Below are 25,603 nucleotides of genomic sequence, written 5' to 3'. Positions count from 1 at the left end.
ATCCTGCCTGATTTTCACGTGTTATCTGTTACAAATTCAAGCAATCATTAATTTGGTATGCCTTGGATGTTTTTTTTTTTTTCCTCACAGCAGCACCATAAAGGTTGAGAACCCCGGTTTAGTCATTCCAGCTTTGATAGGAAATGTACATAAATTGTGCAACAATGTTGGCTGTTCAACACAGATGCTTAAACTGTCTTGTTAACTGTGAACTTTACTCAATTCAGGATTCCCAGATCATGTTTCATAAGAGCAAGCACTTGTAAACATTTGAAATGGTAGGACAGACTGTTTACACCGACACTGAGTGAGACTTTCACATCTCCTCTGCCATGACATTGTCCACAGTGTGTATCATCCTGCGATGATTTAGCGACACGATCAAGACATCCCTTATTCTAGAAACAGAACTACTGCTGTTCTGACATAGCCTACTCATCACACCTCTATCTATGGCACATCAACAAACCAATTTAATGATTGTCTCTGACTCAAACCAGATCTTACAAATAAACATTAACAATGAGCTTTTTTTTTTTTTATCAGTTATTCTTTGTTTTTTGTTGTTTTTCTTTCATCCACTATTTTCACTTTTACAGACAATATGGAGACTGGAAAAACAAATATTTCATCAGGTTTTCAACATTCAAAAATAACTCCAAACATCCACTTTGAAGTGTTATCATAACAAGATACATGAATTATACAGTTGTTTTTTGTTTTTTCCATAACTGCAGCTTCACTATTCAAGTCACTGTTCATAGGCCTTGCATTGTCAGACACATCCAGTACTCCAGTACAAAAGTAGTGGTCCCTTCAAATACCACTGCATTTCATCTGTGGGAAACAAAGATACATTCCAAATGTGGCCAGTGGCGCGCCTCCGAACACTGATTTAAAGTAAAGCTTTAATTCCACAACAAGAGGAAACGGCACTCGATGCAAAATGAACATTAAATTAAACGTCTTTGGTGGCGAGGACTTGTTCACAGTTTGGAGTGAGTCAGGAGTGATTTGCTTAAGTCCTTTGCCTCTCCGGCCGTCCTGACTCTTTCGTATCCAAGCACGGACATGGAATGGTGGCAATAGTCTTCCACTTGTTTGATTTGTTGAATGCTGAGCACTGTTCTCCATGCACTAGCAGCTTGTGTGGCATTCCTGGAGGACACTATGAATGGCTTGGAGGAGGAGCTGGAGCCACTGGTCATGTTCAAAGCAAACGACTCGATGTCATGGTTGGTGGTCAGGTTGGTGAAGCGGTAGATGTTCCGCAAGGTCTTGACCGGGTTCTCGACCAGGTCCTCGTATCGCACAGCCATGTACTTCCCCTTAAGCCAGCTGGGTGGGTTTAAGGCAGTCCTCAAAGTCCTGGAGGTGCGGTCACAGATCACCTCCATGGCTCCTATGGAGTGGTAGTCTGAGCCGTCCTTCTTGTTGGCTTTGTGACTCGGGTCCACAAAAGGTATCCGGCGAAGTTTAGGGTCCCTGCTCCGGACCACCTGTAAATTCTCCCTTATCAGGCCGTGTCTGGATTTGATCCTGGAGTTGGCTACAGCCCGTGGGTCTCTGACCAGGTGAATCACCTTCAAATCCAAGGAGGGATCCTCCATGAGCGGGGCCAACACGTTAACGTCCAGAATGCGCACCCCTTTAATGACTATGGTGTTATATTTGAGGCACTCCTCCTCCAGCAGTCTAAGGCTTTGTGGGGGGCACTTTTTACACACCTTATCATCCACCATCCCCACCACCTCTTTCCTGTAGGCTGAGCAGAGGGGATAGGAGCACACCACTTTATTGAGCGTGGCCCCAAAGAGTCCTAGGGAGGTAAAGTTCTTGCCCCCTGGGCTGTTGTAAAGTTGGAAAACAGAGAGATCACAGCGGTACAAGGAGCTAAGCATGTCCCTGGCTGCCCCTTGTAAAGATACGGCGTCACCTGGGTACAGTTTCTGCCAGATGTGCCACATTGGCTCATACAAGAAGAACACTTCAGGATTTTGGTTAAAAAGCTCACCAAAAAACGAGGAGCCCGACCTCCAGGTGGTCAAAACATAGACAAGCTGTCTCTTTTTGGCCATCGAGGGCCTGTACAGGAAGCGGATATCAGATCTGCTTTGATAAGTGGTGCTCCTCATCTGATGGTTACACTGCTGTGGCTCTTTAGTCCATTTGTAGTTAGCCAAGTTCAGCATAGTGAGGACCAACAGTAAGAAATAGGCCATAAATAACACAATCCTCTTTCTGCGGAGGACTTTCATCACGATTCCAGGCTGGGCTATTATCTTGGTATGGTTCCTGTAGGTTTTGAGCTTCCTCCCAAACCCAGCATCCTTCTCCCAAGGCGCTGTCAACTTCAGTGGTTGATGATATTGTTTGCCTCTCATCTGTAACCTCTCAGAGTGGCTCTCACCACCTGGCGAAAGCTCCTTACATTGACAGTGCACAGACACGCTCTACAATATTTATGTATACAAGGAGTTGATAGCCAATTGAATAGCAACTGCTTAGGTTATACAGACACTGGATATCACATTCGAAATCCAAAACACGATATCCCGTTTTCACTGCACTGCGCAATGTTCTTCATAGGAGAGACACACACGGTGGATGTGTAAGTTGACCATACCGAGAAACGCAGCGCTTCTGTGGGTGGCCTGTGTTCAAAACAAAAAGGAAGAAGCCTTCATATATGTAACAGACGCCCTGTTTGACCATGTTCAGCGGAGGCATCTCTGCGCAGTTACCATCTGATGCATCCTTGTAAAATGCAGCCTAGTAGTGAGACTCAAGCATCGCTTACGGCAGAATCGTGACCAGCTGGCGAAGAGGTTGCAGCTCAAATCATTCCGCATCTACTGTAACGGAGCGATGAATGGCCAGTATCCATAGTTGTAGTGTTTCCTGAAAGATTCCCCCCTTCTTCCCGATCCTCTGTGCGGCCAACTAATACAGACTGGACCAATTCAATCAGAATACAGGGAGAAAGACCCGCCTCCCGAGCGGTGCTATTGGCCCTCGGCATGGCGACGTGTGTAAACGAGTTGCGCCATTGGACCCGTGACCTGCCCGTCTTGATGCGGGCTCAGCTCTGGCTCCCCCAGATCACAGCAATGGTAGACAGTAGCAAATGATGCTGTTGTTATGTTACAGAGAGATCTTACAATCTGCATCCCTGCAAACATGGACTGTCCCTTTCACAGGCATACACCTGCACACTCTGCCAGCCGCACTCACTTTGAATGAACCGTGTGGCCCCACACGCAGAAAAAACACACATTTTCCGCCATTCACCTAGTCTGTAACATTTTGCATTGTTTGCATTCATCTGTTTTGGTATCGAAAGCGGCGCTGTAATGTTGTTAAGTGTCCTGTGTTGGCGGTCCTATTGTACATGTTTCCTTCAGACTGTAGGGCCGCAGAGAGGAATCAATATTTCAAATTAAAGATATTTGCTTTTTCCCACTACAGCCTCAAGAGGGTATCTCAGATCTATGAGAAAAGGGAAAAAGACTGTCTTAAATGGAAAAAAGGGCCACAGTATTCATGTACTGTTTTTAAGTATTATAGGCCACTGTACAAATGTTGGAGTAAAACTATACACCCCTGTTGGAACATCATGTAGAGAGATATTATATTGAAATAATGCACGAATAAAGTATGCCAAGTTCATAAAATGGTGTGAAGCCTGCCAGAGACTCACTATAGGTCCCTTTAGGAATAACCAGAGGGATGTAAACAGTCATTTTTCCACAGCGCTGAAAACAGATTCCCTGTCAAACGGATCAGCAACAGTGACTGACAATCCCCTCCGTTCAATTGGAATCAGCTCTAATCTGACATTTGACAGCTGTTCACCAGGAATCAACACATCCTGGGAAGCTATGGGCCCATATGTTTGAATGGGGGAACCTCATGCTCAGCAGACTGAAAGTCATCTTCCCTCAGATGACTGCCAGTTTAGGATTAACCTACAGCATGGGCAAATTAAAACCACAAAGAGAGAGAGAGAGAGCGAGAGCGCGAGAGAGAGAGAGAGAGAGAGAGAGAGAGAGAGAGAGAGAGAGAGAGAGAGAGAGACTTTTGACCCCTGAGGAAGAATCACTCTAACATTTAGCTAAGGATTTGAAGCGTATCCTTAACATACTTTAACACATTCTTTATCCCACATACTTGGAAAATTCCTGCTAGAATTTTCACAGTAACATGTGTATTACACCCTTCTATAGGATTAGATTTTTTATTATTATTATTATTTATTTATTTATTTATTTTTATAGTGACCCATACGTGGCTATACATAGAAAAAAAGCTCAGGTATTGCACAGGTCAGGTGGCTAGACTAAAGAATAAACAATTACCTTTCATCATATTCTTTGGTCCTTCTAGTGTCTAATCAGTCTACCCTAAAATGCTCTCTTTCCACCAGCACTCATCCAATGCGGATGGTTGCAACATAATAATTTTGCAGAGACTGCCATCTGCTGGAGCATAATGTCACCAGTGAAGGTCTGAGGATCTCTCTCTCTCTCTCTCTCGCTCTCTCTCTCTCTCTCTCTCTCTCTCTTTCAAATCCAAAGAAAAGAAGCTATTTCTTTCCAAAGCACTGAAATGATAGCATATCAGTTTACAATAAAAAGGTATATAGGGCGACCAATAAAACATTCATTTGGGAGTGGGAGGAAGACCATGCAGAGGGGAGTATAATAATCTTATATCTTGGCTTCAGTCCATTGGCAATCCCTATGCCTATGGGAGCTAGTTGCATATTTCACTGCCAATGTGATATATATGTTAATTCCCCTAATAGATATCTATATTTTTTTGAAGATCAGTGTCTCTGTCAACTTGATTATGTTTGGAAATCCTTTCATGGAAGAAGATTGCTCTTAGATCATATGTGTCTCGTTTCAGAAGGAAGTGCAGTGCAGTGTGAACCCCTCCTTGTGAGCTGAGCAGCCTGCAGCTCTGCCTGTGTCTTTCTCTGCGGAGAGGCTGTGCTCACTGAGTCTATAGATATAGCTGATGTCTTCCTCAGAGTGGGCTCACTTACTCTGCTCACATAATATACAGCAGTCTAATCTCTATTTACAGCCAAATACCATTCCAATTTGCTTTGCCTTTAGGTCGAATTTACTTCCCCCCTTGCAGGTTATGTACTGTTATTTTGTTTTGTTATAATTTGGTTTAGCCTGGTTGGCTGATTGATGGCTGTTCTGGGATGTAGAGGAGTAGGGTTAGTTAATAAATTGAATTTCAGGGCTCTCCTCTTGGCAGATCAGGGCTTGGAAATGGAGTGAATGGGGGTTGCTTGTTTTACTATGGTTATAAACCTTAATGGGCCTTTTTCAAAACATTTAATATTAAGGGGAGCTTGCTCAGTTTGGCTCTGCAAGCATTATTTTCAAGTTTTTATTGAGATGTGTGGATTTACAAAGTTCCATGTGGATTGATTTTTTTTTTTTTTTTTTTTTTTCAGGTTTGGGGTTCACTTTCTTTGAATAGTCCCCAATAGGTAGTCAACAGAAAGTCAGTTGATATATAAAGTTATATATAAAAGAAGTCAGTACAATGTTAATATCCAGCTTAAATATCCATTGACATATATTTATAGAGGCTTCATAGATAATGTATGGACAATCTACTGACATATTGACATATCTATTAACTACTGTCTTGCTGGATGTGTTTGATAATTTTTAACAGACATTTATTTGATGTGGTTGAAGATAAAAGGCATTGAAATGACACTTTGTTGACATAATGGATGGATAACCATTGAATTCCTATTCCTGAACGATAGAAATTTGACTGATATTTTGTTAACAAATCACATAACATCTGCCCTGCGATGGACTGGCGACCTGTCCAGGGTGTTTCCTTGCCTTCGCCCTATGAGCGCTGGGTTAGGCTCCAGCACCCCCCCGCGACCCTAGTGAGGATAAGCGGTTTAGAAGATGAATGAATGAATGAATGAAATCACATAACATATCTTTTGACAGTCTGTTGGAAATGGTTGTTGATTGTTAACAGACATGTTGCTAAAAAAATAATTTAAGCCTTCTAGACACGTTCAAACAGGAATATCTATCTGGGTTGAAATTTTAATTGCATGAAAACGTTTTCTTACTTCTCCTTTTGGTAATGGACAGCCAGATTCCCGCAGTTGAACTGGATTTCATATCCAGACATGAGTACTTGTGCTTGTGTTGAATTTTTTACGCAGTCTCTTTCCCTCACACAGGTACCTTGTACCTATTTTAGAAGTTAATTTTTCTCGTCCTTTTGAGATTGACTGTCAAGGCCCAGGTCTGACAGAACTGATGATCTAGGAGGTGATGTGCTCCATCTTTTAAGCTGGATGGCACCACCAATCATCAGCACACAAGAGGCATTTGATCTCTTTGTTTCTAAGTGCCTGGTGGGATGCTGCCACTGAGCCCGCTAGTAGAGTAACTTTATTCTTTTGTCTCTAATTTTTACGACACCTCAGTTACTTTTTCCACATTTAGTTCATAATATCAATGATGAATGTTTTAGCACTTTCCACTATTTTTAGCAAACTGAGTTAAATGCACCGTCAAAATCAACAAAATAGGAACAAGTTTGGATTTGATTTGATGTTTTTCTAAAAGTGTGCAGAGGATGTAGATGCAATCTGATATGCAAAGTGAGACAGTTTGACTCTCCTGGCTTTAGCTTTCATTGAGAAGAGCTGACCACAAGTTGCTGTTGCTTTTAAAGACTGGTTAATCACAACTAAAACTAAATTGAACAACTAAATTGAATTTCTGCAGATCTTGATTTTCTTGATTTATTATCATTTCTAGAATTGTTAATTGATTATTTGGCTCTTCTGAGTGGATTAATTATTTGTATTATCAGCTTTTTCTGAATGAGCTGTTCATACAACCCCATTTTACATGTGCAGTTCTTCTAGGTGTATGGTTTGCTAAAAGCATTCGAGTTGCTTCAGAATTTTTTTTATTCCAAGAATTGCTCAGTTACACTCAGCTAGTATCTACCTGTGTTTTTATTTGAGATCTTTAATCTCAAATAGAGATCTCTAATTCATAAATCTCTACAGTCCAAGTTAAGCCATTTTTAATTCTGTCGTTAATTTCTTCCCTATTTGGAGGATAGCCTAGGCCTATATATTACCAGTATAGTGATCCATTTTTTTCAGTCGTACAGATTGTCTCATATTTTTCTCGGCTTCTTCATTTTACACAGTGTAGGTCATGGTGCTCCATCCCTCTGTGGCTGTTTTTAAATAAGTGGTGATTCTGCTGTGGTCTGAGAGGGCTGTTAATGGACTCAGAAATACACCGGATCGATGTGTGCAGATGTCTCTCGTTCTCATTTTTCACATCTACATATACAGTACATGCATATGCTTTTACATACATGCAAGAGGCAGCCTGTCCACCTAGCATTCACAGCTCAGGAGCCATCGCTGTAGCCTTCTTTTGTCTGTTCTCTTGTGCAGGGCATCACATTGCTATGAATATGTGTGGGCAAGGTGGTGCAGCTTTACAGACTGGCTGCAAAAATATATTTCACAGATGTTACCTCAGAGTATCTGCTTGAAAATATACAAAACATGACCCCAAAATGCACTCATACGTGCATATATTTATCCTAAATTTAGGATGCACTTGCAGATCTATGCTCCCCATTCCAAAATGTTTCAAATGAATCTAAACTACTTTTTGGGGGTGTTTTTGTGCATTTTGAAGCACAAACAGAGCATGAAGTGTATATTATTGCAGTATGAGTAATGCTCTGCTTCACAGTTCACGGTGACTTGCTGTTCTGTGCAAAAGATATACACAGAGCAGCAGTCGATAGGTCTGTTATGTAATGAGAAGCACCGAGGCCTTTTGCGTTTGCGGGCTGAGCAGGTGGAGAGGCACGCATGCGCGGTAGGAGCCTCGTCAGCAGCATCAGGACCAAAGGACCCTCAGGAGCCTGCGTTGCAAGAAAATGGTGCATGTAAACACGCCGAGGGAGATGACCGCGTCTATTTGCTGGACTGTTAAACAAATAAAAACCTAATGTGCAAAGCGATTTAACACGAAGGGACAACGGAGGGTCATTTAGTTCCCTGCCGAAGCGCGGAAGCAAACGCAGCAGAGATGCGACGGCAGTAGGACTTTAATGACATTGTTTTTTGTCTCAGGACGACGCTTTAAAGCTGCGAAACGGTGATCAGAGATATTTTTCGCCAATGTCATCCCACATGACGCGCTTTCTTGTGTAAATGGTCGCCGGTTTCTTGTGGGATGCACATCAGTGTTTTGCCGTACTCGCTCTCCGTCGTAATGGCAGCTCTGTACCAGGGCACGGACGCGTCCTCTCCGGATAAATTTCTGGCCTTGAAAGACGTGAGAGAGGTGAAGGAGGAAACTACACTGGACGAGAAGCTCTTTCTGTTGGCTTGCGAGAAAGGTTTGTTATTGTTTTTGTTGTTATTTATCTTTATCCTCAACAAAATGTCTCTACCACCCCCCCATCCCGACTGTTAATTCCCCCCTGACCCCTCAGTCATGTCAATAACATACAGCCAAATTGATGTGTGCAGTAATCCCACTGTATTGAAAAGGTTTAGACAGGATCCATGCCATTGATGGGATCAGGAAGTCAGATGCATTAAATGTTTGCTGTGAATCTTCGCCACTTTTTTGTTGTATACGCATGAGACACACCGTCCAATAACAATAGGCCTATATATAATCTATATGCACCATAACTTCTAGAGTGATAGATTTTTCTGCAGGGTCATTACAGCAAGCAGCGCAGTCATACCATATTTTTTCCAGTGAATACCTCGCACAGCTGCCTACATGTGCTGTGGAAATTTGCCCGCAGGGTTAAGATATATTTAGTTGAACTTCTGCTCCTGTGAAAGTTTCCTCTGCCTGATTCGCAGATTTGTGGCAACTTTTTTGAAAAGGGAGAGTAGAGCAAACCACAACCGTATGCAATGCATAAGCCGCAAGCCTAAAATTGCAAAGAGAATGGGCAGTTGTTATCCAGCTTATAGTGGGAGGAGAATTTTTCATTGAGAAGTTAAGAGCATTGGAGAGGGAAGAGTAATGTCAGGTGTAGGGGCCAGTGACTGCAGCTGTGACCATATAAAGTCTGCCTAAACATGGCTCAGCAACAAGAATTGTCCTTTGCGGGAGATGTTATTGTTATACATGACTGAGGTTAAGAGGACTGTTGGTCTCCAGCCTACTCATAAGACAGTGTTTATCTTATGTCCGTGTCTCTCCTTCCACAGATAATACTTCATCACTTTTATAGGATTTACCTATGCAAGGATATTGCAACAGCAGAAGTTGTAGCATACCACCGTCTTCACTATCTGTTTACTTTGTCTTTGGCGTGGTTTCCAGGTGACTACTACATGGTGAAGAAACTGCTCGAAGAGAAGCGGCATGGCGAGCTCAACATCAACTGCGTTGACGTGTTGGGCCGAGACGCTGTCACCATCTCCATTGAGAACGAGAACCTGGACATCCTGCAGCTTCTCCTGGAGCATGGCTGCCAGGTGGAAATAATACACATGCACGTGCACTGAGGAACACCTGCAAAACAACGTAGACGTAGAACTTTACAACTATGACATCACTAGTTTAAGTCTTTGCATTATTGTTTCAGTTTGCAGGTGCTGCCCACTTATGTGATATGAGGTTCTCATGTATTTGTGTATTTCTTTGCAGGCGACAGATGCCTTGTTGGTGGCCATAGACTCAGAGGTGGTGGGAGCTGTGGACATCCTCCTCAACCACCGGCCCAGGAGATCTTCCAAGCCCTCCATCGCTGTTAGTCTCCTGACATTATTTCTTACAAGCATTTGAATCCCAACAAACACAGAGGCGTATTTCACCAGATTTACATTACAAATACATACATCTTTGAATGATGCCAGTCTTTATCAGCACTTTCCCCTCTCTGTGTTAGAAACTCATGCAGCGGATTCAGAACCCAGAGTATTCAACCACCATGGACGTGGCCCCGGTCATCCTGGCAGCCCACAGGAACAACTACGAGATCCTGACTATGCTGCTGAAACAGGACATCTCGCTGCCCCGGCCCCATGCCGTAGGCTGCGAGTGCACGCTCTGCAACGCTAAGAACAAGAAGGACAGCCTGCGTCACTCCAGGTACAGGACATCTCAAAGAACTACAACTTGGAGACACGGAGACAAAAACATTTGCAATGGTGACCTAATGGTGACAAAAATAATGTCTTCTTAACCTGGTTTGAATGGCCTACATTGCTTTTCTACTGGAAAATGTGCCCGTATTATTCCTGTGATACTTGTCTCGGTCCTTGCTGTTATGCGGGAACTTAAAAACAGCTACGCATTTGCATCATCAAATTAAATGTTCAGAAACGGCTCTTATGATTTACTGTGTACATGGTTTTGAGGATAGCATCAGTTCTGAATAGAAATGACTGAGCATTTTGTACGCCCTTTTTATGGACACTCTTTCCCTAAGTGTGTTGGAGTACCGTGAGAGCATACTCATAGTGTGGGCCTCGTAATCCTGCCAGTGTTATTGCCATCAAACTATGAAAAACCACTGCTCGGTTTACCCGTCAATATAGAGTGTTCATTTTATCATGTAATCAGTAGTTTTTAGATTGAAATGTTTAACCAATCCAAAATCTCACATAAGAAGAAGCAGCAAGTCGTGATTCATTGTTTCTGATAAGATCTTGGACTGAAAGATTAGGTTTTGCTCATCTCCTTTGCTGGGCATTTTTATTCATTCTGCAGGGCAGTGCATCTTCCCACACACTAGGCTAAACGAATCAGTGCACAGCCTGCAAGCTTTGCAAGGAGCCCAGAGCATTTAAGTGGGAGCAAACAGGAGAGCTAGTGGGTTGAATGTTTACAGATTGTTGGCACTTTTGTGAAGCATTCCTTCTCTGTCCCCATTTCCCTTTTTCTTGTCATCTGAACCTGGACCTTTTCCATCATTATATACTGTCATTGGGGTCTGTTTAAATCCTTTTTACATCACCCCACATTTCCTTCACCACCCTTTCCAACTCCCTCATCTTTACGGCTCAGGTTTCGACTGGATATCTACCGGTGCCTGGCCAGCCCGTCTCTGATTATGCTGACCGAGGAAGATCCCATACTCAGGGCCTTTGAGCTGAGTGCAGACCTGAAGGAGCTCAGCCTGGTTGAGGTGGAGTTCAGGTGCGATAGCTATCAGCTGCTGCACGTCTTTCCTGTCATAGCACGTCTATCTCATCTCTCTGCACACGAAGACTCAGGCTAAATCAGAAAGTTGTCACGTGCACACAAACATATGCACAAACATGCTCACACACAGCTTCATATTGCAGTAAAAAGCAAATCCCCTGTAGCCCGGAACAGATAAGGATCCTAATCTTCCATGTGGGAAGCAAACGGTCCAATTTTAATGATATAATTTCTTCTTTGCAGGAACGACTATGAGGAGCTGGCGAAGCAGTGTAAGATGTTTGCCAAGGACTTGCTGGCCCAGGCTCGAAACTCCAGAGAATTAGAAGTCATTCTCAACCACACGTCCAGTGAGGATCATGTCGACAAGAGGGGCCTACTGGAGGAGCGCATGAACCTCAGTCGACTTAAACTGGCCATCAAGTACAACCAAAAAGAGGTTAGAGAAGCAAGGACTGTGGCTCTCATATTAATGTTTGGCAGGATTGACAGGGACAACCAGTTTGGATACAGCAGGCTAATATGGGTGGGTTGTGTGGTGGATGTCTTGATTAGATAAATCCATAGATTGCTAGATGGGAAGCAGTAATTCTGTCAATTAATAATCATCCTTAATCCACTGTAATTCACACAATATGTTGACATAACAGTGCACAATGTCCTTGTCTTTGGGAAATATGAGTGTGGCAGGATAAAGTACTTCCTCCAGACAACAGCACTTAAAGACAAAGGAGGGCTGGGTGTTTGATGTGTGAAGCTGTGGGGTAATTTACAGCAGGGATGGCTCTGTGTGAAGTGTTTGTGTCCTATATTACACTATGGCTAGTATCATGCCATTGTTTACTGATGGGGGGGAATAAGACTAATGGGGCTCCTCTCTAAGTGCTACCCACTTACGACTGAGTCGTATTTATTTATTGGGCACTCACATCTGTTTATGGTGGTATTTTTATTGCAGGGGAGACATGGTAGTTAGTTGCACTTGACTCAGTTATTCAGAGTCAATTTAATATATGTCACACTCAAATTCTCACTAAGAGCTTCTTAAAGGGAGAAATGCCACTAAATGGTCCTGTGCTGCATTTTGTATTCCACAGCACTGACAATCACTATACTGTTGATATATCATTTTCTTATTGTGTTCGGCATCATAAATTGAAGTGTGATTACTCGTAAACATGCACTCTTGAAATCGATGATGTCAGAGGTTTGTCATGCAAGGTGTGGGTTCATTTTATATCAGCGGAAAAGTGCAGAGTGAGTGTCAAGAGACAGTTCTCAGTATATATGACGAAAAAACTCACACCACTCAAACCAAATTTGACTCATATTTTAAAATGATAGAATCAGAGCAAAATGGTTAGGTCACATGGGCGTAAGTTAGGGCTGGGTGATATTTTAATATTATTTCTTCATCATATATAAGTAGAACCATTTTGGAATTGAGACACACATTTCTGCTGGCTAAACTTATTTTATGAAGCAGTTTTTTTGTAATCTAAAAATTATTTATAATTATTACAATATAATTATTATATTGTGAAACAGCGAAAAAATTCTCATCAGTATTGTGAGTCTGATTTCATCCATATCACCCAGCTCTAGCAGAAAAAGCACTCCTACCAAAGCACTCAAACAGTTTTCAACTGAGAGCTTGTAAATTTAATCTGTAATTTTTATCACTTTCACTTCCTCATTCTGTTCGGTGCCCTGTTGTCCCAATGTCCCTTCCTCTCTTCCACCTCCACAGTTTGTGGCCCAGTCCAACTGCCAGCAGTTCCTCAACACAGTCTGGTTCGGAGAAACTGCCAGCTACCGACGCAAGCACACATGTCTAAAGATAGCCACAGTGCTGAGTGTGGCGGTGCTTTGGCCACTGCTCTCAGTTTGCTACCTGCTGGTGCCGCGCTCCCGCGTGGGCCAGATCATCCACACGCCCTTCGTCAAGTTCATCATCCACAGCGCCTCGTACTTCACCTTCCTGATGCTGCTCAACCTCTACTCAATGGTCTACAGCGAAGGCAAGAACACCATGGGCCCTTCACTGGAGATGATCGACTACCTGCTCATCCTCTGGATTATAGGTCAGATTTTCACCCCACCTCAAATCACCTTCCATGCAGTGAAGACAATAATGACGTATTTAGGAATGGGTAGACAGTATCACAGTATCACTGACCAAATACTTTAGTATCAGTTTTGTGTCAGGATGACTACTGGTGCCTTCATACGATATTTACCGTACACTAAAGAGATTTCTGATGTCATCAATAATGTGGATGATGAAGCGGCTTGATGCAATAAATAGAACAGCCAGAAAATTTTAATAAGCTCAGTAAATTGCACCACTTTACTGTAGTGCAGCCTTTAAACCATGTCGCAATATGAGAGATCCAGAATCCCAGACATGATGTATGCTCATATTACAATATCAATATAATATGGATATATTGCCAAGTCACTAGCTGTATCTATCCTGTGTGTGGTAGAACACCATGTATGTTGTTCTTATGGTATATGCTGTAGTGCCAGAAAGTCATGTTTCTGCAATTGAATCATACATCCGTCAGTCTCCTAAATAAAATAAGAGCAACATTATACAGGGCAGAGTTTAATACAATAACAATGCATTGCATTGCAGAGTGATAATGAGAGATTCCTGTTATTGTCTGGCCAGAGTCCAGTATCGTGTAACCATAATCCTATCAGCCAGAACATGACAAACAGCTGTTTTTAGACTACAGCGCTAAAATCCCATCTGAACTGGGTCAACACTGTCAGTGCTGCTTCTAATTAAACTCTCGAGCAAGAAACCATAAGCATAGTGCTGTAGCTCCTCCATGTTTTCTGTTTGCTTATCTATATATTGGTATCATTACGGGGACACATAAACACACATGATCAGACACACATGCATGCATACATTCACTCACAAAAACCCAAACATATGAGGCAGGATAGTGATGCACGGGCTGCGTCTCATGGGAAGGGCCTCTCTGCCTTCCATTTCTGCCAAGAAACCATTAGCATGATCATTCAATCGCCTTAATGGCTCTGCCTTCTCAGCAGAGAAATTTGTCTCCTGGTCACAGCATTCAACTCCTTTCCACCAGACACGAAGCATCGCAGCCACAGCCCGTTGGTCTGGGTTTCATTGCTTTCATCACCAGCTGATAAATCATCCAAATAACTGTACCTGACAGGTAATGAAAGGATGTAGGCACAATTCACTTCTATTGTTCATCGTTAGGAAGATAGTTGTGGGGTAATTTGCAATTTATTCTTTATATTGCAGTAGTGAGATCAGTAGTTGAGTTATTAGATAGAAGTGTAATGGGTTTTTTCAGGCGCATAGAAAGCCCACTAGAGGGGGAAAGATTCCTTACATAGTGCAGCAGAGAAACATCAAAGAGCTAGATCAATTTTGGCAAACTTCAGTAGTTCTCTTCAAAAGTTTGTCTTTTTCCAGAACAGCTTCCCTGCAAGCTGTACTGCAGTAGTGCCGATTTCAAGCTTTGAGGTCCCTGCAGCATCAACAAAACACCTGAGAAAACTTCAATAACGGGAATAAGATGGCTAATGATCAGCCTGCTTTTCTCCCTCTTTGTAAGATCTCAGAAGACCTCGGGCAAATGTTGTAAGGATGTAGCGGCAGCTGTTTTCACTCTAGACGTGTGTCTGCAGACAGCACTCACAAGTCAAACAGCAGCATTTCATCCTTTTTACTTCTCATTGTTCTGTCTTTCTCCCACGCTCCATCTCTCTCTGCACCACCACCCCTCATCTTCCTCCTGTTCTCTCCACTCTACTATTCCCCCGATGCCTGATGCCTCACATTAATGGAGAAATCAGATGCTGTGTGTGTGTGTGTGTGTGTGTGTGTGCCAGTCACACACTGATGACTGCATTGGTACTCAAAGCCGATCCTTCCCAAGTAAAACGCAGGCTTCTGCTTGGCACAGTACAAATGTCTGGAACTTATTCAAAAACACACATTTCCTGATGTGAAGTGAAGGGCCGAACAAAGCTTTTAAAAACAGAGTTCATGGTCACACTTTATTTGGACTGCCCTGTCCAATGTTAAGACCCGCATTCATCTTTGTATTAGCTTAGTATCAATATAACCCAATCTTAACAGTAACCCTAACTTATAGAAATGTTGATACTAAGTTGAATATTTACCTTGGGCCATCCAAATAAAGTGTTGAAAAAGGTGTAACATTACCATTAGTTTAACTTTATGTCTTCACTTTATGTCTTTCTAAAAAAAAAATAATTATAATAATTAATTGCAGCTTTGGCCTTTGAAAATGCATTTTATTTGATTTTTGTTGTTAGAATTCAGAATATATATTTTATTTTTCTATCTATCCATATCTATATATACATACTGATTTACAGTATATACATACTGTATAGAATTTTTTTTATTATCATTTGTTTTATATTTTTCTTACTTTTGTCCTTTTTTGTTGTTGTTTTTTGAGTTTTTTTTTTTTGCTGTATTATTATTATTATTATTATTTTTAGGATGTGTTTTTGTGTGTATTTTTTTTTTTAGATGAGAATTGATGCTTTCCAGCAAAAACGTGCACCTTTATAGACCAAAGTACTAATTTTTTTAATACTTCTGAAAAGAAATAAGGAATTATGGGCAACACATTTAGGTGTGAGAGGGTTAAATAAAATGAGCCCTCCATCGGGCTAAACCATGGAAGACTCAGAACAGACCAAGGTCAAGACCGCTCCATTATTCCCAGGTTTAAGCTTTCACACTTCATTTTATGACCACTATATTAAAAACTGAAGAAATACCTTTTGGATACACAGTTGCACACACTCCCAAATCCCATAGCTCACACACATTCGGCTTGTTAATTCTCCCATTGCTGTCTCATACAGGCCCATTTTCCATGAGGTCTCTGCGTGGGATGACATAACTGCAAGTCATCCCACAGAGAGAATGTGCAGGATATTGTAATATGTGAGGAATGATGGGATTCATGGTTTAGAGAAATGCCTTTTTTTTTGCCAGAGGGAGAGCAGGCAAGTGGACCCAAATGCAGACCTTGGAGGCAAGGCTGAGAGTCTGAAGTTTTTAGTCAGCAGTACAGGAACAAGCAGGGCAAAAAAAAAAAAAAAAAGATGACTGTGAAGTGGCAAGGACAGAACAGAAAAAGCTGAACTGAAATACAAGCTGAACTAATAAGGGAATATAAGACAGGTGGGTGGACAGGGGGAACAAGCAAGGAGCTGATTGGCTGGGAGAAGGCAAACGAGCAGGTAAACAAGGGGCAGGGCTGACGAGGCTAATGCAGGGCAGGTGAGCAGGACCTGAGTAACACTACGGGATAACAGGAAGGACAAAAGAGCACAGAAAATACCACAATACAGAAAACAAAGCGTAGTCAAACACAGCATTGTAACATTTTCCAAATGATGTCTGTCTGTGCATGTGGTGATTGTGAATTCCTGCTCTCTTAGGGATGGTCTGGTCGGACGTGAAGCGTCTGTGGTATGAGGGGCTGGAAGACTTTCTGGAAGAGTCTAGAAACCAGCTGAGCTTTGTCATGAACTCCCTTTACCTAGCCACCTTCGCCCTCAAGATTGTGGCGCACAGCAAGGTACCAAATCTCCGTACACAGTTATACATTTCTCCAGCAGGTTTGATAATTCAATATTTTGCCAGCTGACGAAGTAAAACATTGGATTTGAAAAGTGCAAGCAGTCTGTCTGTTACCTTTTTTGTCAACCCAAGACTTAAAGGAACAATTGACTCAAAATACAAAAAAAACCTCACTATTTTCCAACTTACCCTTGTGCAATCTGTCCATCCAAATAGTGTCTGTATGATTTGGCGAGGTTTCCGATCTTTCTTTCAGCACCTCAGTGCAGGGGAGCTGGATTGATATTTGTTTATGGAGCTCAAACTTTCAAAAATTTTACATGTGAATCACTCAAAAGCAGCAGCTCTTTCTAAATACACAGATGACAGGGAAATCCAACATAATCCACAGCCTTCAGGGTTGAGGAGTTTCTTTGGGCAACTATTTCCTGTTGAAGAACACCCGAAAAACTGTATCTGTTCACCCACAAATATGAATTAGAGGCAGATAAGTTACATAATATTTGAAGAGGATCATACCTCGTTTCAATCATTTTAAATCCCTGTTTGTGCTCTAGTAGATAGAAACCAGTATTTAGAAGTATCATCAGCATTTAATAATCCTTTCATCGCCTGATCATTGCATTGATTGTTACGTAGAAACATCCAGCGGACTGTTTTTTCCTGCTGTCAGATGGAAGTGGCTGTGAATGTGTTTGCTCGTTCAACAGTTCAAGAATGTGGAGGAAACGGAGAGGAAGAACTGGGACGCTTTCCATCCCATCCTGGTGGCCGAGGGACTGTTTGCATTCGCCAACGTTCTCAGTTACCTGCGACTCTTCTTCATGTACACGACCAGCTCCATTTTGGGGCCGCTACAGGTAGGAGAGCGCTGGGGATGCGTCAGCTGACACTAAAGCGGTCGTGACTCGGTAGTTCAGTGGTTAAACCGCAGCACAGACCTCGCCAGTGTCAGCGGTTTGCTTCCCACCGGGGCCACCCACGCCGCAAATATACGTTAAGATGACCCTTTAATCTTTAATGACTCCTGCGGAAAATTGAGGTCATATATGCACTCATGGTTCTGTGACATAAAATAAGCCATTTGGCAGATGAAAGCTTCCGGCAAATGGCTGATGTTAAGTTTAAAAGACTTCTTCCCTCTTTCTTGTCACACACACATACACACTACCCTCGCTCTCTCTCACAGTGAGTTGTGAGCACTTAAGGACAGGCACAAAAAAAAAAAAAAAAATCACACTAGATGTGCTAAGCAATGTCATTATCACTATCATTAGCATAAGCATAAAAAGAGTGAACTCAGGCAGTAGAGGCTGTGAGGCAGTGTGCTCATAATCAGCTAAACACACCATAAAGCCGAGCAGCTCAGTGGCCGTATTCATCACGTACCGCCATCATCACTCTGTCATCAAATTTAATGCGAGCCTTCAATTCACACAAAATTGATTTCTCAGTGGATTTTCGGCCTGGATGCCGCTTATTTAAAGTTGGAGAGGCTGACTGCAGACGCCCACAACACGCTGCCGTTGATTCCCAGATTGATTTCTATCCCAGTCCTCCACAAACAGCAAGTCTCATCTGCAGCCACCTTACCAGCAATTATAGTGTTGGCTGCACAGGAATCAAGTCGGTGTGGAAGACGGAACTAGTGGTTGCGTGTTGTCACTGTTGGTTGAAAACCCTTTAAGGCCGGTTTTGTCTATGGTCACGTTTTACTGTCACCGCATTTAAAGGAAAATGTGCTCCTCTGTTTGTCAGGGACGTTCGATGCACCCTGGGTGTATGAAACTAGGTAGATAAATACAGAAATGCATGGCCGTCACGCTAAAAACAAGACTGTGTTTAATACGTGATGAAGAATTGACATTTTGAAGCTTTGTTGTTACCCCAAAGCAGTGATATGATGATGATGACTGGGGCACAATAGGAATACAGATGCTCCTGCCTATAAAGGAAGCAAGATCCAAGTTTAAGTCTTCATTATACACCAAGTTATGTGTATCAGTCTCTTTTGTGTCTATTAAATGATGAAAAGTTAACATTACTATGGCCTAAATGGTTATTTTAAGATTTTGGAAGAAGAAGCTCACGTGTTATCAAGTATGATCCCGAGCAGAAACTGCCTGTTATGACAAAGTGGATGGTTTCTTGGGAATCTGGTAATCATTCCTAACACAGTCTGGGAAAATCTAAACACCAGCTCACCATAACAAGAAGCCAGTTTGCATAACAGTAGCCCTGTGTATGGAAATACACCTGTCTGTATTTTATTTTTATTTATTTCATTGCATTTCGTTTGACATCTAATTAAATCCCATCCCTTTTTTATAATCCCGACATTTATTATCCTGATTGCCAGCTTTATTTATACATGCATTATTGTGCCATACAGTGTCTCCTCTGTTTTTGTGCTGTTTCTGGCACATGAACTCATGAGTCAGTGCAGCTGTGAGCAATTTATGGGAGTTGTTTTTTTTTTTTCTTCTTCTTCTTCTTCTTTGCTTAATTTTCCTAAGGAAACAATAAAAAAAGAATGGGAGCCATCAAATAGTGAATATCCCTCTCTGTTCACAAAGTAAGACCATGCAGAGCCTAAAGCATCCCATGTCCTCTGTCTTCCTTGCAATCAATATCTCTCTCAAGTCAGCTCAAGTGAAATGTATAAATAAAACATTTATTCATCTTTGTGGGAAAAAAGTGCTTCACAGAGCAAAGTGTAGAGAGTGCGCGCACGTGTCCGCATGTGTTTATTTCTCTCAGTCTTGCCGTTGTTTTTCCATCTCCCTCTGTCCACCACGCTTGGCCAAAAGTCTGGTTTGAATATTCAGCTTCAGATTCCTCAAAAATCTCAGTGCCATAGGTGTCCCTTTTTTACTGCATCAGATGAATTGGCTTGTCATTGTGCACGGCCTTTCCAGCTGGCAGAGAGAGAGCAGAACGCTGCCAGCGAGTCAGCAGCTGCCATACTTTCATATTTCCTCCGGTTGGAGTTTGTGAATTTTATTACATAAAGCAGTCTTAAGGTATGTGGTGAGGTCACTCTCCTCCCGGGGATGTCTTCCTGTCATTATGTTGAAGAGCTGCTTGCAGTCGGCTTATTAAACAGCAAGACTATCTTTTAGGTTGTTAGCAAGTGCTATTTTGTTACCTTATTACCCCCTTTTCCCACTCTCTTCCCCTCTCTTTCCTTTTACTCGCTCGCTCTCTCTGTGACATCACTGTCTGGCTAGGCCACATGGAAAAGTTATTAGGAAATAGATGGGGCTGTGTTTTCGTGGCCACACTAGTACTCACATGGCAGACACACCTCCGCACTAATGCAACACGCTCCCACACATTTCCACACTCTTGTGATATGAGTTCATGCAGGGCAGTTGCACTCATACACACTCACACCCGAATGGACAAACAGGCGCACACACAGACAGTGAGTCAGTACTATGTGGGCTGCTGTAATGAAAGCCTCTCTGATTAGTCCAGCCTTTTTGGAGAAGACGCCTCACTCTTCCGCTGGGTAATGCCCCCTGCCGAGGTTGGAAAGAGTGACTGAAAGTGTGTATGTGTGTGTGTGTGTGTGTGTGTGTGTGTGTGTGTCTGCTATTATCACCAATGTGTACAGAATGAGCTCACTCATGGCTCAGACCTAACCTCACAGACACAGGGGTAATGTGCCGTTGCCAATGGCACACTGAGATGCATGTGTGTGTGTGTGTGTGTGTGTTCTTGTGTGCGTCTGTGCATTTTGGTACATTCCCCAACTGCATCACTACCCCCTCCAGTCAAGGTTAAGAGCTCCTGACCCACTACATTCCTGTTCTGTTTGTACAGTAACTAAGTGGCTACCTGTCAGGCTGGGCAAGCAGGGAACACCCTCAGCTCCTAAATCAGACATCAGCAAAGTGGCAGAGGAATACACTGGGGGGATTTAGACATGACAAGAGAATGAATCACGCTAATAGGCCTGCCTTGTCTCCCCCAAACAAGCTGGCCGGGTTTCAGTGCAAACACCCTGGTCGCCATTCACCTTGAGGTCTGGGAAGCATGGTCATCCTTCACAGTGGGCACCACTGTGTATGTGTATGTGTGGGTGTGGGTGTGTATGTATTTGTGCTTTGCATGTTTGAGTTTGTGCACGTGTGTGTGTGCTTGTATTCTGACCTTGGTTTGAGCATCTCTAGATCTTAGTAAACAGATAAGCCACTCAGGTCTATAAATAGTGGGCTGGCCCCTGCCCTGAGAACACGTTCTCTGTCTTTTAGCCCTCTCTCTGGCTTCCTCCATGTTTGTCTGTCTTCCCTCAGGAAGGGAGAGAGTGATCCAACTGCCAAAACAGGTCGCTTTTTCCACTTGCCCAGGGATCACTGCTAAACAAGAACACAGGGGGAAAAAATCTGCTGCATTTTGCTGCCACCATCCTTTGCTCACACATAATCGGGGTAGAGAGAGAGAGAAAAAAATGCCACTCAAGAAGAACGGTTATTTTGCTAAACCTTTTATTGAAGTAGAACAAAAACTGCTGGTGTAAAAATGTACATAAATCTTCAGCGTAGGTCATTTAAGTGTGCTCAGAGAACATTACTGAAAAAAAAGAAAGGAAAACAATGCTATGTGCATAGGCCTATACACTTTCCTATACAATGTAAAAAAAGAGGAGAGGACAGAGAGTGAATAAAAGAAAAAAGAAAACGTCCATCCCTATAATTCAGTAAGATTACCACATAGTGCCTCTTTTACTCTGAGCTATCCAACTCATAAACAAGTCTTGCACAATAGCAAGAGAAAAACAGGCCGACACAAACCAGTAATACTAAAATAATACCCTATATTAACTACATGTCTTAGTGTGGATAAATTTGAACAGTTGTTAGAGAGCTGATAACGGCATAGATTAGTAGGTTGTAAACTTGATATTTATACCTTTCCCATTACTATAACTTTGTATGGACAAAAGCAACTGTACTAACCACTGAGTGCAAAACTAATCTTAGTCAACTTAATCAATGTAATAAATGTGCAATATAATCAGGACACAATGAGAGGTAAAATAAATTGTTTGGGACCTCTGTGTCACATCAGTGGTATTTTAACACTTTGTTACTAAAAGATCAAATTTTCTCAAGTGTAATGTTGGTGCATGTGCATGTATATTCTGTGAATATCTGTTAAACTCAGACCTTATTTCTGGCATTTTTGGAAAAGCCCATCCATATTTTCTGCAGGGATTTTGGACTATAAACCAAATAGCAGAGATACTAATCTCTGTCATACAAAATGATTCAGAATGATGACTGATGTTTACGGCCTCAGTGTCACAAGTAATTACCTAACTCAATACTTCATGCTCATCCTCACGTCTTTGGTGCTTGTGCACTTGAGGAACTTGCAAAATGTGCATTCTGTAGTGGCTGTAATGTACCAAAGTCAAAAATGGTAAATTTTGAATTTCATGACTTGAAAAAAAAAAAAGGACATATACATAAAACCACTTAATTACTGTAACAAGTTTTGTTTTGTTATTTCCAGCCTTGTATAGAATATATTATCAGATATCCAGATGGATTACTTGTGCAAATTTACCTTCTAAAAATAGCTATCAGCCAGTCTGATTTACTGGGAGAGATAAATGCACCACCTAGCCCCTGAGTTAATTTCCCTCTTCACAGCTTGTTTTCCCCCCCACCTAAATTCACTGACTCTTTAAAGAGGAGTGCGGGTAGAAAATGATTAAATTCAGAGTATACCTTAAAGATATCTTTCTCAGCAGCTTTCTCAGGATCAAAGGACTCTACATCAATAAAGAGCTACTCGATAAGAGCAGAGTCGCACAGTTTTCATGGGCCTATATTGATTTCTCCCCCAGATCTCTATGGGTCAGATGCTGCAGGAGTTTGGGAAGTTTTTGGGCCTCTTCCTGCTGGTGTTATTCTCCTTCACCATTGGACTCACCCAGCTCTATGGCAAGGACCAGAAAGACCCCGACAAGAATCCATCTAAGGACTGCGAGGGCATCTTCTGCCAGCAACAGAGCAATGATGCATTCCACACGTATGGGCCAACCTCAATCTATCACTTCTGACAGTGACGACGATGATTGATGTTCAGAATGCATGTTGAGAGACGTTTGAGCGTACATGTACTGGACTTCATAAACACAGCTGTTATGGAGTTGAGACAGTTCATCTGATTCACCATCAGCCTGTGAAATTATGTGTCATCGGTTTATGTTTTCTCAGAAAAGTTTGTGAAATACATCTGACAGACATGCCGCCACTGACTTCTACCAACTTTTTCCCCCCCTCCTCCAGGTTTATGGGTACCTGCTACGCCCTGTTCTGGTACATCTTCTCCCTGGCACATGTTGCGCTGTTCGTCACCCGCATCAGCTACACAGAGGACCTGCGCTCATTTGTGGGTGCCATGATTGTGGGCACCTACAACATTGTGGTGGTTATCGTCCTGACCAAGCTGCTGGTGGCCATGCTCCATAAAAGCTTCAGGCAAATAGCTGTAAGTGTTAATGATTTGAAAAGCACAGAATCTAGTTCAGGATTTCAGTGTAAATGAATGTTGCTATCCATCTTGGTACTGAAACACAACTACTTTCATTTGCTGTTCAGATTTTTTTTTTTTTTAACTGCAGCATGAAAAGTCACACAGATGTTTGGTTTCTTCTTGAGCTAGATCTGCACATTTTCTGCTTCCTTGGAACAAGGAAGTTGAATTTGATTACGCCAAGTAAAAAAAAAAAAAAAACTCTTTGTCCGAAACATCTCTTCCCTCAAGGACAGTTTTATAAGCATGCATGTTTTCTGCATTCTCAAGATTCTTCTGTGCGGGGTTACAATAAGAGTAAGATGACTGTCACACACATTTATTCCAAATCTCAATGTTCCTCTTGTCTCCTGGAATTCTGCAGAATCACGAAGATAAGGAGTGGAAGTTTGCCCGGGCCAAGCTGTGGCTGAGCTACTTCGATGACAAATGCACCCTGCCGCCACCGTTCAATATCATCCCCTCTCCAAAGACTGTGTGCTACCTGGTGACCAGCTTGAGCAAATGGATCTGTTCGCACACCTCAACGGGAAAGGTGAAGAGGCAGAACAGCCTCAAGGTGAGAGACAGAGGAAGAAAGAGAGAAGAGGATTCAGTTTGCACCCAAGGATTTGATATCAGAGCTTAGGGCCACACACAATTTTTCAGCTGTTTAAAATAATTTCCTGCATTTTTGCTCAACCTCACACTCAGCATAGACCAGCTACCTTGCTGACACATCATATACTCACATGTGCTGATGTGGATATATGTTAGTATTCTACTTGGTTACATTTTTATACTTAAGTGGTAGTTTCATATCAGCTCAAGATGGATGTTCCTGTTCCACCCATGGGAAATGGGCTTAGAAACAAAACTTATCTTCTTTGTCACTTTATTAATATTTAAAGGACTTTATCCTATTACAAGGGTTTGGATTAAAGGGTTAGATATAAGGGGGGAAAAATAGGGGAGGTTTTCAAAAGTGGGAGTGGGGGGCATGTCCCCTCCGTCCTCAGTGGAAATTACATCCATACACAGTAGGCACTATTTTTATTTATTTATTTATTTATTTATTTTTTTTTTTTTTGAGAAATACACATACTTTCACCCTAAAATTCAAAGTGGGACTTCAGTGGAAGGAAATCCCATCTGCATTAATTGAAACACTGTCGATTTCCTCCGTTTGTCCCACTGAAATTAGTTATGGAAACTTAAGAGGAGACAGTTTATTCTTTATAAAACTGTCTCCAAAGCAGCAGAAAGCAAGTGTTCCAGCCAGAGAAAGCTGAACTCACTAACGTTCAGTCTTTTGCCTCCCTCCTAACTTTGGCCTCTCCCTTTGTTATGAAACAATCACAGACAGGCCGGGTGGGTAAATTTGCTGTGTGCAGTTGACTGATGTTCCGTTGCATGATTTCTGGGTTTTGAATGGCGTTACTTATCACTGCCATTTGGAGCTGCCAGTATGGGAAGCTGTCCAATGCAGCGTCAGCAGTTTTCTGGGTATATTTTACTTTCTGGAACGTTAAATTCAAAAAATGTTTTTGCCCTAACCAACGAGGCGTCTGTGATTTGTGCAGCGAGCAGTTCCCTGTCATGCATCTGAGCCCCTTTTATGTCCCTCTGCGTCCAGGAGTGGAAGAACCTGAAGCAGAAGCGCGATGAGAACTATCAGAAGATCATGTGTTGCCTGGTCCACCGCTACCTGACCTCCACGCGGCAGAAGATGCAGAGCACCGACCAGGCCACAGTGGAGAACCTCAACGACCTGCGCCAGGACCTCTCCAAGTTTCGCAACGAGATGCGGGACCTGCTGGGCTTCCGAACATCCAAGTATGCCATGTTTTACCCAAGGAGCTAAAAGACTCAGCCTCCCCTCCCTCCTTCCCCTCTCCTCTTGACAAAACCTCCGCTTCTCATTTATCTGGGATGCTCTCTGACCCAAGCATGTTCAAAAACTCTGCTCTTTGAGTCACAGAGGCACCTTTTAAACCTGGAACTAGGAAAATATATATTCTGCACCAAAGCCTCTCGACTCAGGCCCCCTATGTATTATTCAGCTATTAATTTGTTTTGTAAAAATGTCATTCTTTTCAACAAAAAGCCAAATAAAGATTTATGAAATTTTGGGCTTTCTGTGGCTATTGCCTTGATAGTGAAAGAGCTGAAAAATAAATGCTGCATTGAAGACTTTTAACCAACTTTAACTAAGTTTTTT

The 25,603-nt window shown here is 42.3% G+C and overlaps 2 protein-coding genes across 2 annotated transcripts; one reads left to right on the top strand and one right to left on the bottom strand.

The window, feature by feature from the left end:
* Nucleotides 1–74: 74 nt before the first annotated feature.
* chst2b (carbohydrate (N-acetylglucosamine-6-O) sulfotransferase 2b) lies at nucleotides 75–9,311 on the bottom strand. Its single transcript, XM_030079111.1, has 2 exons — nucleotides 9,299–9,311; nucleotides 75–2,451 (listed from the first exon to the last, which is right to left on the bottom strand). Exon 2 carries the CDS (start codon nucleotides 2,382–2,384, stop codon nucleotides 987–989), a length of 1,398 nt encoding a protein of 465 aa, XP_029934971.1. The 5' UTR covers nucleotides 2,385–2,451; nucleotides 9,299–9,311; the 3' UTR covers nucleotides 75–986.
* trpc1 (transient receptor potential cation channel, subfamily C, member 1) lies at nucleotides 8,283–25,582 on the top strand. The gene is made up of 13 exons (XM_030079109.1): nucleotides 8,283–8,448; nucleotides 9,399–9,553; nucleotides 9,726–9,827; nucleotides 9,967–10,169; nucleotides 11,088–11,219; nucleotides 11,469–11,664; nucleotides 12,976–13,309; nucleotides 16,710–16,849; nucleotides 17,562–17,711; nucleotides 22,712–22,896; nucleotides 23,157–23,358; nucleotides 23,768–23,962; nucleotides 25,019–25,582. Exons 1-13 carry the CDS (start codon nucleotides 8,283–8,285, stop codon nucleotides 25,244–25,246), a joined length of 2,388 nt encoding a protein of 795 aa, XP_029934969.1. The 3' UTR covers nucleotides 25,247–25,582.
* The last annotated feature ends 21 nt before the right edge of the window (nucleotides 25,583–25,603 follow it).

Source organism: Myripristis murdjan, chromosome 20 (assembly GCF_902150065.1).
Source record: "Myripristis murdjan chromosome 20, fMyrMur1.1, whole genome shotgun sequence".
In the NCBI taxonomy this organism is placed as follows: Eukaryota; Metazoa; Chordata; class Actinopteri; order Holocentriformes; family Holocentridae; genus Myripristis; species Myripristis murdjan.
The sequence above is the reverse complement of the archived record's forward strand: the minus strand, read 5'-3'. Positions and strand labels throughout refer to the sequence as shown.